The 18193-nt window shown below is 37.9% G+C and overlaps 2 protein-coding genes across 2 annotated transcripts in view; one reads left to right on the top strand and one right to left on the bottom strand.

The window, feature by feature from the left end:
• Window positions 1-18193, top strand: part of TUBB1 (tubulin beta 1 class VI) — a 917325-nt gene that overhangs the window by 78990 nt on the left and 820142 nt on the right. The gene's annotated exons all lie outside the window — the stretch shown is intronic.
• On the bottom strand, window positions 4522-11613 carry LOC310637726 (androgen-induced gene 1 protein-like; the record flags this gene model as incomplete). The annotated part of the gene is made up of 6 exons (XM_083358227.1): window positions 4522-4547; window positions 6172-6323; window positions 7021-7136; window positions 7631-7732; window positions 9875-10018; window positions 11446-11613. The coding sequence occupies 6 exons, from the start codon at window positions 11611-11613 to the stop codon at window positions 4522-4524; spliced, it is 708 nt and encodes a 235-aa protein (XP_083214353.1).

The raw sequence follows: 18193 nt of genomic DNA, 5'->3' as shown, positions 1-18193 counted from the left end.
ACCAGCAAGCCACAACCACAAGCTGACATAACTATAATGGGTGTGTAACTGAAACCGGATGGCTAGAAGCATCCAAATGGCTTGAGGGCAAGTTGCAGAGGAATAAGCAGTAGCCGACAAGCAACAGAGGGATGACATTGGCCCAGAAGGCATTCAGAGTGGAAGAAAAGAAAGAGGATATTTATAAAAGTTAAGTACACTTAAATAAAAGGAAAGATAAAGTGGTGGGGAGGGAGAAGAAATGGCATCAAAAAGTAGACTGTACAAAATGTAGACCAACAGTCGAGAATGGCAGCTGTGAGACAGGCAAACTGTCATTTCCACACTAGCCACAAGTGCAGCTGAGGACTAACTTTTAAGTATTGTTTCAGCATTAACCTCGAGAGGTTAAAATCTTCTGTAAATCCAAAATTCATAAAAAACAAATAACATTTTTTAAAAAAAACTTTTAAATTAAAACTGTTAGGTTTACAATTTTATAATTTTTAAAAAACTTTTAAAATATAATTTTTTAACGTTTACATCTTTTAAAAACAAATATTTGAAATTTTCTAATTACACTAACAACAACAACAACAATAATAAAAGTAGTAAGGCTTAATACTGGCTGCTCAAGAACAAGCACTACAAACTAATGCCATGTAAGTGAAGATACAAAAATCTACTGACAATCCAAATTGCCGACTTTGCAATGACAAAGTTGAAACTGTTTCACATTTAATATGGGAGTGCAGCAAAATCGCGCAAACTGATTACAAAGCTAGACATGACCGAGTTGCTAAACTAATCCACTGGGCATTGTGTAAAAAATACAACTTGCCTGTGTACGAAAAGTCGTGGGAACGTAGGGTGGAAAAAGTTGTTGAGAATGAGAAGGTGAAGATCTTGTGGGAATACAGACAGATCGCCATTTGGAACATAACATGCCAGATATTGCAGTCAGGGAGAACCGAAGCGTAGTTGATTGATATCGCTGTACCAGGAGATGCCAGAGTCGAAGAAAAAGAACTGGGAAAAATTACAAAATTTCATGACCTGGCCATCGAAACTGTGCGATTATGGTTTAACGTGTAACAGTGATACCCACTGTCATCAGGGCACTGGAAACTATGTCCAAAAACTTTGCAAAATATATCAAGAAATTGCAGCTTCCTGCAATAACTCCAGCAAAGCTACAAAAAACTGTGCTACTCGGAACATCTTACATTTTAAGGAGATACCTGGTTGATACCTAGGATGCTGGCAGCAACCCGTGTCAACCATTAATGCCAGTCAATTTGAGTGTTCAGTTGACTGAGGTTCATGTTTAATGAATATAATAATAATAATAATAATAATAATAATAATAATTCTACATATTTTAAGATTATTAAAATGCAAACTAATTGAAATAGATTGCAACCAAACTGAACAACAGTAGGGAACAATTAAGAGACTTACTAAAATAATTAAACCAACAGATTATTATCCCTTTCTCCCCTGTGGGGATGAAAGATACAACAAAGAGCCTGAAAATAAAAAAGAGATTATGAACAGCTAAGAATAAAAGTCAAAGAAATGGGAGCAAAGGTGGTGTTTTCTTCTGTATTCCCAACAAAAGGTAAGCACCCAATGAAGGAACAAGAAGTTTTGAAATAAATCACTGGCTTAAAGGATGCTGCTGTCAAGGGAATTTTGTATTCCTAGACCATGGTCTACAATATCTATACAAAGGGCTTCTGGTATGGGATGCATTATACCTCACAAAACCTGGGGGAAAACGTTTTTGGAAATCAACTGGCTCAGCTTATCCGAAGGGCTTTAGACTAAAAAGTGGTAAAAAAGGAGAACTAAAATACAAAATAGAAGTTGAAGGAAGCAAGATGAAAAATCTTAAAGGGGAAAACAACTCAAGAAGCTTGGGGAATTTTGAAAAATGAGATTATAAAAGCCTAGTCTAGCACAACACCACTAGGAAAGAAAAATAAAGAGATCCTTAATGGAACCAGCATGGCTGCATAAATAACTCTCAGATAAACTGAAAGACAAAATGGACAAGTATAAAAAATGGAAAGAGGGACACATAACTAAAGCAGAATTTCAGCAAACAGAAATTTGCAAAGATGAAGTCAGGAAAGCTAAGGCCCGAATGAACTAAGACTCGCCAACAATATAATTTAAAGTTTCTTTCAATATGTAAATAACAAGAAAAAAGTCAAGGAAATAATTGGTCCGCTAATGGGAGGAGATGGCAAGGAGATAACAAGCAGCAGGGAGAAAGCGGAACCGCTTAATTCATTCTTTGCATCTGTCTTTATACAAAAGGAAAAAAACAGTTCAGTCTAATAAAAACAGTACCGCAAAATACAGATTAGGAATACAAGTCAAAATAGGCAAATGTAGATTTGTATAGGCAAATAAGAATCTAGATGTCCTAGTGGATAGCCACTTAAGTATGAGCCAGCAGTGTGCTGCAGGTGTCAAAAAAGCCAATGCAGTTGTAGGCTGCATTAACAGAGGAACAGTATCAAGATCACATGAACTTTATACTGCAGTGGTAAGACCATACTTGGAATACTGTGTCCAGTTTGGGTCACCATTGTCCAAAAGAAGATGTCAGGATTCTAGGAAGAGTGCAGAGAAGAGCAATAAAGATGACTAGGGGACTGGAGAACAAAATGTATGAACGGTTGCAGGAACTGGGTATGTCTGGTCTAATGCAGAAAAGAACCAGTGGTGACATGATAGCAGTGTGAGAGTCATGATAATCCTAATGATAACCCTAACCCTAACCTTAACTCTCTGGCCTCCAATCTCTAGCCTTTTTAAAAACCCTCTATCCTTTTTTAGTTTGCTGTATTACTGCATGCCTGGAAAGAGGGTGACAAAATCTGTAAGTTATTTATCTTGACCCCAGGCTAAAGAGTAGAGGCAAGGAATCAAAGCAAAGCAAAGCAAGCCTTTCTCCAGCATTTAGGATCTGAAGAAAAAAGTCCCAAAGCAAAATCGGCTAAAGCAGAAACATGCAGCAAATGGTCATGGAAGAAGCTGGGTTTTAAAGGGTGTCAGATGGGGCAGCAAAGGGCTTTCCCAGCGTTTTGCTTACCCGTCTGGACTCCCTTTAGGACCCATATTTTGCCATGGCTGGGGTAAACCTTTTCCCCCCTTCAGTTCCTCAAGGCAAAAAGCTGCAGATTTTTCTTTGCTTGCTTGCTTCCTTTCCTTTCCATTTCAAGGGGGGGAGGGGGGTGTCTTTGAAAGTGATAGAGGTTGGAGGGCAAAGGCAAAGAGTTTGGGGGAGGGGGAGAAAAACCAACAAGTCTGTTCCTCCCAGCCTTTTTTCTTTTATGAAGAAATGTGGCTTTCTGGGGGAGGGAGGGGGGTTAAAGCAAGGGGAAGGTTTTGGAAAGCTTGTCCTGAAGCTGCTGCCTTTGCATGCAGGGGCTGACTTCCCAAAACCTAGCAAGAACAATCTCCTGATGGCCAGCGGATTGGAGCAAACAGCTCTGAAAGCCGCTGTCTTTTCCCACTGAAAATAATGGCTGCTTCCAAGAGGTATGGGGAGCAGGGTCCTGGCAAGGTCCTGGCAAGGTGGCCTGGAGGTCATAAGGGCGAATGACCATGGGGTGCTGCAGCAGTTGTAACTTTGAAACAGTTGTATGTAATTTGGGGGCATCTGTCGTAACTCTGACCAGTTGTTAAGTGACCTGTTATATCTCGAGGACTACTTGTATTTTTTTTTAAGTCAGAAGATATCCCAGATAAAGATTCATGCGCTGCTGTTTCCAAAAAAACCCCCCAAACCCAGCATTTATGAACTTCCAGGGCAGGGAAGGATAAAGCAGCTAACCAAAAGCCTCTTTTGTTTCATTGCTTAAACCTGATGATTACGATGCCAAGAGTAAGAGCTCTTTTTTGGACAGATATTTATACAGAAATTGGGTAAAAGATTCTATTTACTACTGTGTGACTCTTGGGTTTGGCTGGGGAGACAACTGTTTTCCCCAAAGGCATGTTTTATGCAATTTGTTTTTCATTTTTAGCCTATTAAAAAATAAAACAGAAACTTGAGATGTAAAGTGCTTCGTTTGCTGACATTATTAATAATCTTATCGGTAGAATCACTTCTCTGACTACTCTCATAGGCACACAACCCATTATCTGTATTCAGGGATAGTCTTGCTGCCACATCAGTAGCAGCATCCTTCTTTTCTGCCATTTTTCTTTTTCTACTTGGATGGCTTTTTACTGTATGAATAGGGAGCTTCTGATCTTGCAGACTGTTGTTGATTAAACAGATCCCCATTTCCTGAAACCATGGTATGGCAACTGGCATTGCGGGGAACGGTATATCAACAACATCTGGAAGACCCAAGATTCTTCACTTCTGCTCCAAATGATGAGATTGAAAAAAAATGTTATTTTTCCTGTAAACATCAAGAACCAGTTACAATCTATAATGTTTTCTATGTTCAAGCTGCACTGTATTCCATAGGTGAGCTTGCCCTTTTAATGAACTGATGTCTTCCTTGGGGGTCTTCTCTACGTGCACTTCTTTCTACGCTTTGCTGTAGGGAATAAAAGATAAAACAGAAAGTTAAACTATTTGGCTATTCTGCAAACTTTTAAAAATTGATAAATAAAATAAACTTAGCATAGTAATTTATGTCACTGTGGCATAGATATAAAGCCATCCTGACATATTGCCTTCTATATAAGAAGAGATCCCAACAAACTTATGGCGAAACGTTTCCTTCTTCCAATTGCTGTAATATACAAGGACTGCATTTGGCTCAGCTGCTCATGATAAACTGGGTCCTTTTATACTTCAAAAATATTTATGTAAACTAGTGAAAATATTTAAAATTAAATGCCTACCAGAAAAGGAAGCATGGCCTCTAAGTACATTCACTGAGGATGCTAAGGGGTTTCTCCAAAGAAAGCCCTTCGGAGAAGGGGACTCTTTCCGTGATAGTCACCCGTTGCAACATTAAGAGTTAGGTAAGGATGTGGTCTTCTCCAAGGTCCTAGTGCACACTGAATTTAGGGTGATTTTGAAAGAGCCAGGAAAGTGAAATCTGTATAATTGAAGATGGGGTGTTAGCCAAACCATTGCATGTTTAATCAAAAACTTTAGGTAGCTGAAAGTCCTAACCCATCCATTTTAATTTTTAAAAATGTTATTAAACTAAAAAGCTACCCAGATCAACAGTGAACTTTTGGTGATGTACAATATAAAATTTTTTAAAAGAATTTAAATTAAATACAATAGTCTAAAAAGAGTGTCTGGAGAAACGACCACATAATCACAAGGGGTCTGCCACCCATTCTAGCCCAAGGTTTAGGACAGTGATGGCAAACCTATAGCAAACCTCTCAAAGGTGACACGCCCTGACATTTTGGTGACATGCCAGCATGCACTAACATCTGACAACTATTCTTGAAGGCAAACATCATTCTCGATTTTCAGAGGCTGTGGAGGTTGCATGAGAATGGGGTACACCCTCATGTAGCCTCCAGACCCCTTGGAAGTTACTTTAGGCCCAGCCTCGGCCCTGCCACTGAATGGTGTTGTTCAGGGTGATCTAGATGCTAGAGGGGTGATAGAGAATTGCTTCTCTTTTGTTCAGGTATGTGTGAGAGAGAGACACATACCAATAGAGTCAAGATAGGCCATCAGTGGACTCTAGGCAAAGAGCAACTCTTAAGGGCTTGTCTAATAAGACTCTAAAAGGATGTTATTTCAGAGGGCAACTGCTAGGGCAGAGAAGGCCTATTTCCTGAGTTCCATCAGATGTTATCACTTAATCAAAGCATGTTGATTGACAGATGGCACAGGTAGTAACTCTAAAAGACAGCAGCCCCTCGAGCAATGGTGTAATAAGATGGAGGGTTTGTGTCACTGTAAGCTGGGGGGTGGGGGCACGAAGGGAGGCTCAGCCAATCTCAATATATACATGGTTGTACTCTGACAATAAAGGTTCATTATTATTATTAATCAGACCTTATGTCCTGAAGAGCTACAGATGGTAACTAGCACCTTGCACTGCACTGGTAATCATTATGACTATTACAAGATTCTTTCTTAATGAAAAACAAAATGAAAAATGCTTCTCTCATGAACACATTACCTCTTGGAAAAGTGTAAGCAGACTGAAAATGTAGAAAAAGACAAAAGAAAGCATAATTTACCCCACAACCATTTTGTTAGGTGCTCCCCAACGAAGTAGAAGATGAACATTATGCACATAGCAACGGAGAGAAATATCGCCTTTCCAAGTAGGCCAAGCACTCCTAAAACTGGATAAGCCCAAATCCCAGCTACGTGATGTATCCAAATTATCCTAAAAGAAAGCAAGGTAAGCATCGTAATGAAATACAGGAAGCCAAACAGGTTAAATATTGCACCTGTTTTGAGGTTGCCTGAAAATATTTCAGCTGGCTAATACTTACAAATACAAAAGTTAATATTCCACCAAGTTGGATATAATTAAAAATCTACAACGTGATCTCCAAGGCGAGGTCTTTGAAAAGCTCCGTTTACATGAGGAAAAATGAAATGTTCTTAACTCTATTTAAATCAGTAGGGAACAAAATGTTTGACAGTGACTACTTCACAACGGCAAATCTGTTATCTTCCAGATGCTACTACTGAATTATGTTTTCCAACTTCCATTACTGTAGTGAAAGATAGATTTGGGCTGCTTGAAGTCAGCAATATCTGAATGCTACTGGTTCCGTAGTCCATGAGAGACTGAGGTGCTGGGTTTATGATAAATAAATAAATAAGTGGTATTGAAACAATATATATTATTGTTGTAATTTTGCCTGCAAACCTGTACTAGTGATTTTTAAACATTCTAGAAGAATTACATAATTGTTCAGAGAAGCAATTCTTCCTGTTCTGTCCTCCTCCTCTGCTTCCCTCTCTTCCCCTCCTTTCCTCCCTTTCCTCCAGTTAATACAAAAGAAACATCTGAACAAAATGAATAAAAATGTTTAAAATTCAAATACATTTCTCAAACAAGATTGAATATCTACCATGATAGGTATACAGCTGCAAAGATGCCAAGTCCCAATATTCCTTTCCATCTAGGAGGATACTTATGTGAACATATAACCAGCTCTATGAAAAGCAGTGGCAGGATAGTAGTGTGCTAAAAAGCAAAAGCAGAAGATAAAAGTATGATGTAGGGAAACAGAATCAATCGCATTACTTCTTATTCTGGTTTCAGATCACTAGGCGGCATTGGTGGCATAGCAGTTAGCATGCAGTATTGCAGGCAAACTCTGATCACAGCCTGGAGTTCGAGTCTGATTGGCTCAAGGTTGACTCAGCCTTCCATTAGTAAAATGAGGACCCAGAGTGTTGGGGACAATATGCTGACCCTGTAAACTGCTTAAAGAGGGCTGTAAAGCACCATGAAGTGGTATATAAGTCTAAGTGCTATTGCTATTCTGTTCCAACATTTTTGTAAGGAAAATACTTTCAAGATACCTTTTCTACTCTGAAAGCAGAACGTCCTGTCAAATTATAGTGATCCTTTTGAAAAGCCTATGTGAATACAGATAGTCCTCGAGGTACGACTGATCATCCAATTCGTAACAAATTGCATGTGCCAAAAGAAGACACTAAGCTTCAAATACTTACCATCGTGTGATTAAGCCAATCCGGATTAATGTCATCCAGCTCTTTAGGGTACACGAGTTCTCTGTCAATTGCATAAAGGCCCCAGAAAGCAACAGCTACAAACTGAGAGAAAACATCTGAACATTATTGAGAACCTCAAATGTTGGAAATTTTTTTTAGAAATCTGGTAGTCACCATCTTACAAACTGCCTTTGTACTTGTATGAACATAAGATGGTTATTGTTTTAATTTCACCAGATAAACATTGATTAAAAACTGAACCTTCAAACGTATTCTGGATCATGCAGTGCAACGTACAATTGTATCTGCAGGTGTAAAGTTACAGGGAGTCAGGTGGCATATCAATTTGCTAAATTATTAGTTGTTTAACTTATAAGCCCACTCACTCTCAGTTTCAGAGCCTTAAAGAAGGGGTGTCAAACTGCCGGCCCACGGGCCAGATGTGTCACAAAGAAACCGCGCCTACCCCATTGCCAGCAATGGGAAAAAAATTCCGATATGTCGTGCGACGTCATGTGACATCGTGAGTTTGACATGTCTGCCTTAAAGAATCAAAACTAAATATTGTGTAACTTTAACTTTATATTTTGTAATGTAAAGATAGCTTTAGCAAGACAGTAATAAGCTCAATTACTTTGGAGAGTGAGATGGATGTCATGTAAAATATAAATAAATAAATAAAGTAAGTACGGTAAATAAGTAGGATGAATGAGAAAATTAAACTTTTCTTCCTACTCTGTTAATAAAAATTGCTGTAAAATTTTATTTGCATTTTAAACCATTCTGCTATTGCAGCCTAGGAAATTATCATCTGAAATATAAATAGCTGATCTACAGAGGCAAATCTTTTCAGAACCATGACAGGAAGGAGAAAAAAAGGACATTTCTAACCATTTTTTAAAGAAAAGAAATAGACACAGAACACTGATTTACTTGGTTGAATCAATAACTTTCAAAGTACAGTAATTATAAAATTCAAATTATACTTTTTGTAAATTGGAGACTAAGTTACTTTTTATACTTAAAATAAGCAAAGGAACTTTCAGAGACAATAATTGGAGCATTCAATTTTGTGACATGCAAATAATTTTAATATAGTAAAGGTAAAGGTTCCCCTGCACATGCGTGCTAGTCGTTTCCAACTCTAGGGGCCGGTGCTCATCTCCGTTTCAAAGCCGAAGAGCCAGCGTTTGTCCAAGGACGTCTCCATGGTCATGTGGCCGGCATGACTAGATGCCAAAGGCCCACGGAATGCTGTTACCTTCCCACCGTAGTGGTCCTTATTTTTATACTTGCATTTTTATGTGCTTTCGAACTGCTAGGTTGGCAGAAGCTGGGATGAGTAACATGTGCTCACTCTGCTACGCGGCACTTGGGATTTGACCCGCCAAACTGCCGATCTTCTGATTGACAAACTCAGCGTCCTAACCCACTGAGCTACCGCGTCCCTAATTTTAATATATAGTTTCATAAATAAATTATAAAGTGTACAAGTTTCACTTTATCATCCATTTTTATCATTTGAGTTCTGTCTTTTGTTTAGGAGTTCTGGGAATTTATTTTTTTAACTAACTCCCTAAAAAAGTTTGAAAACCCCAATTTAGGACTCCCCATAAATGAACACTGCTCAATGTGTATTTCAGTCCCTACCTACTTGAACAGAAATCCCACTTCATTTACTGTTTTCTACTTAAAACCATGCATGATTATACCTTTACTGCTAGATGCCAGAGATATTTTAAAAAGTCTAGTCATTGATACATTTGTATGCCTTTTAGTCAGTGTTGAATCCTGGCAACTGCTTGGGCAAGCCCCTCGATTTCTGGCAACATTTTCAGAAATGGTTTGCAATTGCTTCCTTCCTAGGAGTAAGAGAGAGTGCCCAAGTCCATAACCAGTCCATAATGATGAGGTTACCATTGATAAATTAATGTTGCTTCTGTTGATTTTATCAGTAAGCAAATGGGTATACTTTTTACTGTGAGATTATGGAAAGGATCATGTGGTTTTTAAGAAAACCATCTAAAATCTTACGAACTTTTAAGCCAGGGGTAGGGAAGGATGGCCCTTTTATGACTTGTGGACTTCTACAAGAATCCCTGGCTCAGGAATTCTGGGAGTTGAAGTCCACAAGTCATAAAGGGACCATCATCCCTCATCTCTGCTTTAAGCAAATCTGACTCAACCTAATGGAATTATAGTACAGTATGGATTATTTGAATAATAGTTGTTGAAATTACTTACTAAGCCAACAGGGAATACATATGCAGAGAAGATGAAATCTCTAATAGGCAGCACAATAGACGATACTTTCTTTTCTTGGGAAGGGACAAACAGGGCTACAGCATCAATTGTGACACATAATAAGTACAGCAATGTCTGTAGAAGCTATGAATTCAAAGAAGTTATATTCAAGGTGGAACATACATTTTCTTTCCATTATTTATTATCCAAGAATAAAGTTTAAAGTTAAAAGCCATGACTTGGGATATTTTTATCTCCTCTAAGTCCCTTAATCTAGATTTCTTCAGTATACTATACCAGGTACTTGAAAAAAACCTCAAAAGTGAGAACTGTGAATCTACATCTAAATCAATTATTCCTCACCTAGTGCTCTGCAGACGTTTTGGGATTGCAGTTCCTAGAATTTCCAGTGTTGTGGTAAAAAAAAATCCTCAGCAACAACCGAAGGGGATCAACAATTAATTTATAGTTGAAAGCTAGCAGGTTCCCATGAGTCTCTGATCTCTTGCAGAAGTACCAAGGCAAAAGCCTCAAGTTCACCTTATTTTTATGTAGATAAAGGCGGTCTGAGCATTTAGCAGAGGATCCATATTAGAGAAATAATTGCTTTACAACTGATCTAGTCCCAAAGGGAGACATGGATACCCATCATGGTTTGTAAATCCTGAAAATCCTGCAGAGACGTTTGTGGAAATGCAATGCAGCAATTTTTATAGGCAAGCCCAATGGTTATTCTGGCAGGCTGATTTTAGCAGCAAAAAGAGATAAGGAACCATGGTAACATAATAAGTTCTTCTAACACACATACCATCAATTAGTCCCTAAGCACAATATGTGGAAAAATTCATTAAGGATGTTGAGTGAAAGGTACAGAGATGGACATCAAAGCATTAAAGAATAAAGTCAAATGCTTGCTTATAAGTGCATTACAAATAAATCCAACCTGAGTTTTTATTCCACCCCACCACTCAGTATTGCCAAAAATCACCTCGCTATTGGCTGCAAAGATGCAGACTTGGGCTGGGACTGATTTTCTTTGGTTATTTCTGAGGGCACTATGTTCGGGAATCTGATTTAGAGACTCTTTGCTCTGCCTGTTAACTTCCACATGTTCTGGACTGTAACTTCCAGAATTCCCAGCGTTGGCTGGGAATTGTAAAGCCCAACTCTCGTCAGATTTGCCAAGGGGGGTCACCTGCATTACGAGCCAAAAGTAGATCTAAGAAAGGATCTCCCAGGATTTGGCTTCACCTATACCAGGGGTAGTCAACTTTGGCTCTTTTATGACTCGTGGACTTCAACTCCCAGAATTCCTGAGCCAGCATGGCTCAGCTTGGAAACTCTCCCTTTCCCCTCAGCATGGCTGGCTCAGGAATTCTGGGAGTTGAAGTCCACGAGTCATAAAAGAGCCAAAGGTTGACTACCCCTGACCCTTTAAGCTCCCTCCCCTCTCGACCCACCTAGCTTCGCTCTCATTGGCTCACCCTCCCCAAAGCCCTTCCCTCCGCCACGTGCGAAGGGCTAAGATTAATTTGGACAGGCGCAGCACGCTTTTCGTTTCGCGTGCCTACCTGGTTGAGGAAGGTCAGGTATTTCCATTGGCCGCCATAACTATCGTCGTGCACTTTCCGGACCGACTTAGGCAACCCCAAATTTTGAGTCAGAGCGAAGGTCGCCCAGAGGAAGCAGAGGAAGTGTAGCAGTGCCACAGCTCTCTGACCTCGCACGGCCAACGGCATGATCGTTCATTCCACGCCGCGGAGGGTAGAAGTGGTAATAGGGCATAAAATGTTAAAGCCGTGCCGGCGCCATGCGCCGGCGGATCCTCCGCGCAGGCGCTGAGAGGGAATTTGGCGCTCAATCACCCGCCGCCATCTTGGCTGCCTTTGAAGCTTAAAAGGCGAATTTTGGACCGTTGACGCTTTCTCACCTCACAGTGGGCCGTGATGGACAGTTCTATGTCTCTATTTTTTGGGGAGAGGGAGAGAGAAAATAGTAACTTTCCCGGTGTAAGTTTCTTGATCCGATAAGTTTTCGGTGCAGGTAGAGTTGAGAATATTTGCTATTTTCAGAAGCTATAAGTTAATAGGAAATTCCTTTATATATTCGCTGCCGTTGTTAGGGGATGTTTTGTTTACTCCCCCCGTGAGATAACGTTGGAATGGTACTGACCTGATTGAGATGGGAGGGGCCTAAGCATATGAGCGGATTATTTAGGGCAGGGCTAGGTAACCTTGACTCTTTTATGATTCGTGGACTTCAACTCCCAGAATTCCTGAGCCAGCATGGCTGGCTCAGGAATTCTGGGAGTTGAAGTCTATGAGTCATAAAAGCCAAGGTTGCCTACCCCTGGTTTGGGGCCTAAGAATCAGTGGTGTAATAAGCCTGCTTGATGAATGCAGACATTGACTTTAGCATTTGATTTGAATAAATGACAAGTTGAAAGTATTGATTTTTCCTTCCAAGTTTTTATTTTATAACTTAGCTTTTTGCTGTTGTTTTGGTTTGTTAGGAATACTGGGGAGTTCAGGCTGGGGAAAAGGCTGCACTTTTAGAAATAGGGGATAATTTTTGAGGGGGGCGGGCACTGATGACATGAGACCTGATTAATGTTGAACGAGACACCACTGGGAAATCCCAGGCTCTAAACTTTTAGGATGTGGAAAAATATTACAAAAGAAGGCAATTTCTGTATTGTAGACAAGAAAACTAGTATGATGTGCTTTTGAAAACACAAGAAACCAAGCTTTATATTTACTTCAAAATGGTTTTTATCACAGATTAACATTTTTATTTTTTGTCTTTTAAACAAATTATGGTAACTTACTTTTCTGTGTTATTTATCTGTAAGCCATTTCAAAAGTATTTTGTGCGCAAAAGTATTTTTAAATGTGAATACTTTATATTTGTATAGGATAACTTCAAAAATTGAATATACTAGATTCTTATTTCAGTATGCGTCTACTGAAAAGTAAACTCCACTGATTTTTGTGATCTGTTTCCAGAGAAATACTGTATTTTTGCAAACTTACAACTCAATGTCAAGGGACATTGGGAAAGAAAATACTTAAAATATGTTAAATTACTATTTGAAGATCAAAGAAATTGTGGCTGATTTCCAGTGCAAAGAGTTAAATTTGCTTGGTAAGTTAAGACTTAAGTGCTTCATATTTCCTTTGTGTAGTTGTCCCATGGACTGTTATGGAACATCTGTTAACAACAAATCAAACATAGCTTACTGATATATTTATGTGATGCTTCTCTAAGATTTAAATTAGTAATCATAACCACAACCTCTTGTGGCAATGAATTTTACTTTGAGTAAAATATATCTGAATACACTCATAATAATTTAACTGACAAGAATAACCCATTGGCATGTGAATCATATATATAAGTTCTCCCAAGTTGCTGCATTGAAAGAGTTATGCCCTCAGAAGCTTATTTCCCAATGCTCTGTAAGTATATTTAGCATGTAAAGTATAGAACAGCTTTGTTGTACTTTAACAAAATGCAGCTGGCTGACATATGGAGAGCTACTAGAAAAGCATCAGTTCTTGTTTCATTATACAGTTGAGCGCACAAGGAAGCAACACTATGCTGTGCAAGAAAGTGCATTCAGTCATAGTTCCTCAGTTTGGCACAGGAACTTGGAGGTCTTCTAGTTCAACCCCCTGCTCAAACAGGAGACCCTATACTGTTTCAGACAAATGGTTGTCCAATCTCTTCTTAGAAACCTCCACTGTTGGAGCACTCCCAACTTCTGGAGGCAAGCCATTCCACTGATTGATTAATCTGTGATCTTAACTGTCAGGAAAATTCTAGGTTGGTTCTCAAGACATTTGTTAAGAGTACAGACTGCTAGATGTTCCAATATCTTCTGAACCTTATAAGTAGCACAGTTGGCTAAAATGACAAATCTATTGAGGCTACTACTTAGTAATATGCAGCATAAATAAAAGAGTCTCCAAATTTAGGGAGCGTATACTTTGGGTAATTAATGAGATTTTCTTGTCCTGCTTCTGGACTTTTTTTAATAGATTTTAGAAGTAGAATCCAGGATTATATATTTTGTTCATTTAATCTATGAAGTAAGAATTAAAGTAACCAAGTGGCTTCTTTCCACTGTTCCTCCTGCAGTTAGCTTTCTTAAAGCTTATTGCTTGTCTATGTTTTCTACCAATGGAAGGTTTGGCACACTGGACCATTGTTTACTGATGGTTATTTACTTGGTTTAAGGTTCATTGAATTTTGTATCCATAAATAACACTACAATTAGTGTTTGGTTAGCATGTAGGCAGATGTTGACAGGCAAATGACAAGTCTTTAAAAAGTAAATGCTATTGGGTGATAGTGGCGGGTAGGATTGGAGTAGCTTGGTTTTTCAAGTGAAGCCCAAAGTTAGAAGTCTTTTGGGGCTGGTAAAAATATTTGGAATGTTGACAAAACATCCTGGTAATTTTCACAAAATGGCTGTCATGAAGGATATGAGCAGTTACAAGTTGTCCATTTCTCGGAAGTAATAACACGTATGTATAAATACAATGTACAGGTTAAAATGCTCATTTACTTTTCCTGTAAATTTAGATGTCTAATAACAAAAATGTATTTTTTAAAAAGCTGGATAGTTTAACATTAGTCTCAAGACTATTGAGCAAATTAGATGAGTTACCTCTACATTTCAAGATGATGATGTCTTTACCATAACTGATCTAAACACAGAGCTGCAGTAGTAGAAATCTGGTGTTTCCTTGACAACTGATAAAAACACAAGTGCATAAAAACCAAGATAGAAGGATGCGGCACTCATAAATAGCGTGGGTTGGGACAGCAGTAGCTTAATCTGTTGAGGTTACATGTAAAGTGAGGAGAGAAAAGATTTGTGAGAAGTACAGTTATAAACTTCGTACCAGTAGCATTTGTATTGGATCTACAAAATAATCACAGATGCAAGATTCTGACCAAATCTGAATACAATTTGGTGTGCTTCAGGTATGCTTGAATTTTTTTCATGTTAACATATAGAAAGATTCATGAGCCAGCGTACCTTGAGGTAATCATGATTCTTGTTTATGCTTTTTTTTCTTTTTGGTGTCCATATGGAAGCATCCAGTAGTTAATATTAAATAGCTTTTCTGCATTTATAAATCTGTATTTGTATAAACTATTCTTACATCCTTACTGTGATTTGAGATTTCAACCTTTCTTAATTTTTTGTCCTTACAAAGATGCAGATTTTTACTAAGAGTTTATGTTCAAGAGGCATTAATAAAATGAAGGCATGCATGATTCCAAAACTGCATATATTTTTTTTGAAATCTTAATTCTTTGAGCAGAAAAGGAATTTGGTATTTTCTCCAATATTCTGCAAACAATTGGCACTCAATTTGCATTTATAAAGTTTTTCCCATTTTTTTATTTTAAAGTATTAACAATGTTGCAATTTAAAATGTTATGTAAATAATTTCAGGTTTAAAAATTTAAACTTCTGGAACCAAATATTCCACATGAGCATAATGAATTTTATAAAGTTGGAAAACAATGCTTGTTTGCATTAAATTTCAATGCTCTGCAGGAGCTTTGATATTTTGTGAAAAAACTATGCTATACTTGGTAGCTGATAGAAAAAATTTCTCCAGATAAGCTTAAAAAAATTGCAATTACAAAAAATTGTAGAGTTCATCCAAAAGGAGTTAATAAATGCAGCAGGTAGTATTTCCATAGCAAGAAGTTGTATGGGTGATGATTTTTATACCTCCACAACTGCATTTCATTCAATTATCTGTTAATCTTCTCCATAAAAAGATCACTGACAGAAGGTGACACACCTATGCACACCTGTTATACTAATGACTAAATACAGTTTCCATTGTGAAATGAAATGTAACTATAACTGGCAGATTGAAAGATCTGTGTTTAGTAGCAATGGAGCTATTTGAGAGCCTAGTTTCTTATGTGTTTTTTAAAATGTTATATTGAGCAGGGATAATTTTCGAAAAATGAGAATATGGAAATTCTGTTTATAATGTAAAGTCATCTTTGATATATTTATGCTTGAAAATTCCTAGATATGAACACGCTCAAGAAATAAGAAAATTAGATAAATGTTATAAAACTTGTGTCATGGTTCCAATAGATGAGACCAGTCAAACTGCAGGTTTGACAACTTGCAGTTAACGAGTCAGGAGTAATCTTTTGTTTTCTAGATGTAAAGGGAGAAAAATTTTCTATTGATGGAGGATTTCTTTAAAATTGTAGAAGTGGTCCATGAAGATAATTTAAAAAACAATTGTCTTGAAATTTGGAAACTTTTGCAGGTATGTTTACACAGCCATGTAGAGATCTTTGGAGATATTCTCCAAAGCACCTGAAAGCAGGACAAGAAGCAATGGATGGAAACTAGTCAAGGAGAGAAGCAACCTAGAACTAAGGAGAAACTTCCTGACAGTTAGAACAATTAACCAGTGGAACAACCTACCTCCAGAGGTGGTGAATGCTCCAACACTGGAAGTTTTTAAGAAGAGACTGGCCAGCCATTTGTCTGAAATGGTATAGGGTTTCCTGCCTGAGCAGGGGGTTGGACTAGATGACCTCCAAGGTCCCTTCCAACTACTTCTTCTTCTTCTTCTTCTTCTTCTTCTTCTTCTTCTTCTTCTTCTTCTTCTTCTTCTTCTTCTTTTTATTTATTTATTATATTTCTATACCGCCCTTCTCCCGAAGGACTCAGGGCGGTGAACAGGGCACATAAAAAAAACAGAATACAAAAATTAAAAAAAGAATTAAATAAGAGCCCGAGCTAAAAACAGTAGAATAATATAAAAATCCCGAATAAAAACGCCAGCACATCCCCCATCAGGCCAGGCCGGCTTGTTCAAATAGGTAGGTCTTCAGACCGCGTCGGAAGGAGCGAAGGTCAGGTGCCATCCGGAGCTCAACCGGCAGCTGATTCCATAAAGCCGGGGCGCCCACAGAGAAGGCCCTCCCCCTGGGGGCCACCAGCCAGCATTCTCTGACTGGTGGCACCCTGAGGAGGCCCTCTCTGTGGGAACGCACAGGGCGGAGGGAAGTTGACGCCGGCAGCAGGAGGTACTCTGGACCCATGCCATGTAGGGCCTTGAAAACCATTACCAAAACATTATTATTATTATTATTATTATTATTATTATTATTATTATTATTATTATTAGGATCTTCATATATTCACTTTAAAAAAAGTGTGTATGTGTGTGTATTAAAATATAGAATATGAATATGTTGTGTCATGGAGATGCTTTTCAGGTACAGAAGATGATGTGGCAGTTAATAAACTGTTAAAAAAACAAGAAAAGGGAGGCATACTCGAGCTTTCAAGGGATAAAGTAAAAAGAATAAACTCAAGTTTTGACCATTATGCAAAAAAATACAACAGCCTTAAATTAAACTGATTGCATAGAAGATTTCTCCTTTTTTAAAAAATAATATCTCTGAAGTTCAACCTGCAATGTAAGGAAGTTCACCTCATGTCACTATAGTTAAACTGGAACTGCCAGATCATAAAACTATAGCCCAAATGGATCAGTATAGTACTTTATATTGTAGCTGACCATTTCAATTCTTGTTAGTAAAATATCTTGCTCCTAGATTCCTTAAAAAAGGAGTGATATGAACCACATTTCACTATTAAATAAAGGCCTGTTATTTACTCAGAGATATTTAAAAATGGGTCAACTTCTTTGATGCTATTTTCCAAGTTTCCGTGGTACTTTATTTTCCGACAAAAATTCTCTGTAGTTTTCAGCAGTACAATTACCATTAGTTATTACTTTAACACTATACAACGATGTCAATTTTCTCTTGTTTAATGTTACTTAATATAAAAAAAATAGTTTAGAGCTAAATTTTAAAGTAATTATTTTCATTCTCTAGTTCTAGTTTTAATCTTATTTAATCTTTATTTATTTATTACATTTTTCTTTGCTCTTCCAACAATTTAGAGCAGCTCACAAATAAAAAGCATACAGGTAGTGTTAGAATTACAACTACAATTGAGCCCAGAATTTCTGTTGTTAAGCAAGACAGCTATTAAGTGATGTTTCCTCCATTTTATGACTTTTCTTGCCACAGTTGTTAAGTGAATTACTGCAGTTATTCAGTTAGTGGCATGGTTGTTAAGTGAATCTAGCTTCCTCACTTATTTTACTTACAAAGAGGTTGTGGCCCTGGAACACTGCAACCATCATAAATATGAAGCAGTTGCCAAGTATCTGAGTTTTGATCCCATGACCATGGGAAATAGATGCTGGAACAGTCATGTGAAAAATGGTCATAAGTCACTTTTCA

This window comes from Vipera ursinii, assembly GCF_947247035.1.
Source record: "Vipera ursinii genome assembly, chromosome: 3".
Classification (NCBI taxonomy): domain Eukaryota; kingdom Metazoa; phylum Chordata; class Lepidosauria; order Squamata; family Viperidae; genus Vipera; species Vipera ursinii.
This window is presented reverse-complemented; position numbering and strand designations above follow the sequence as displayed.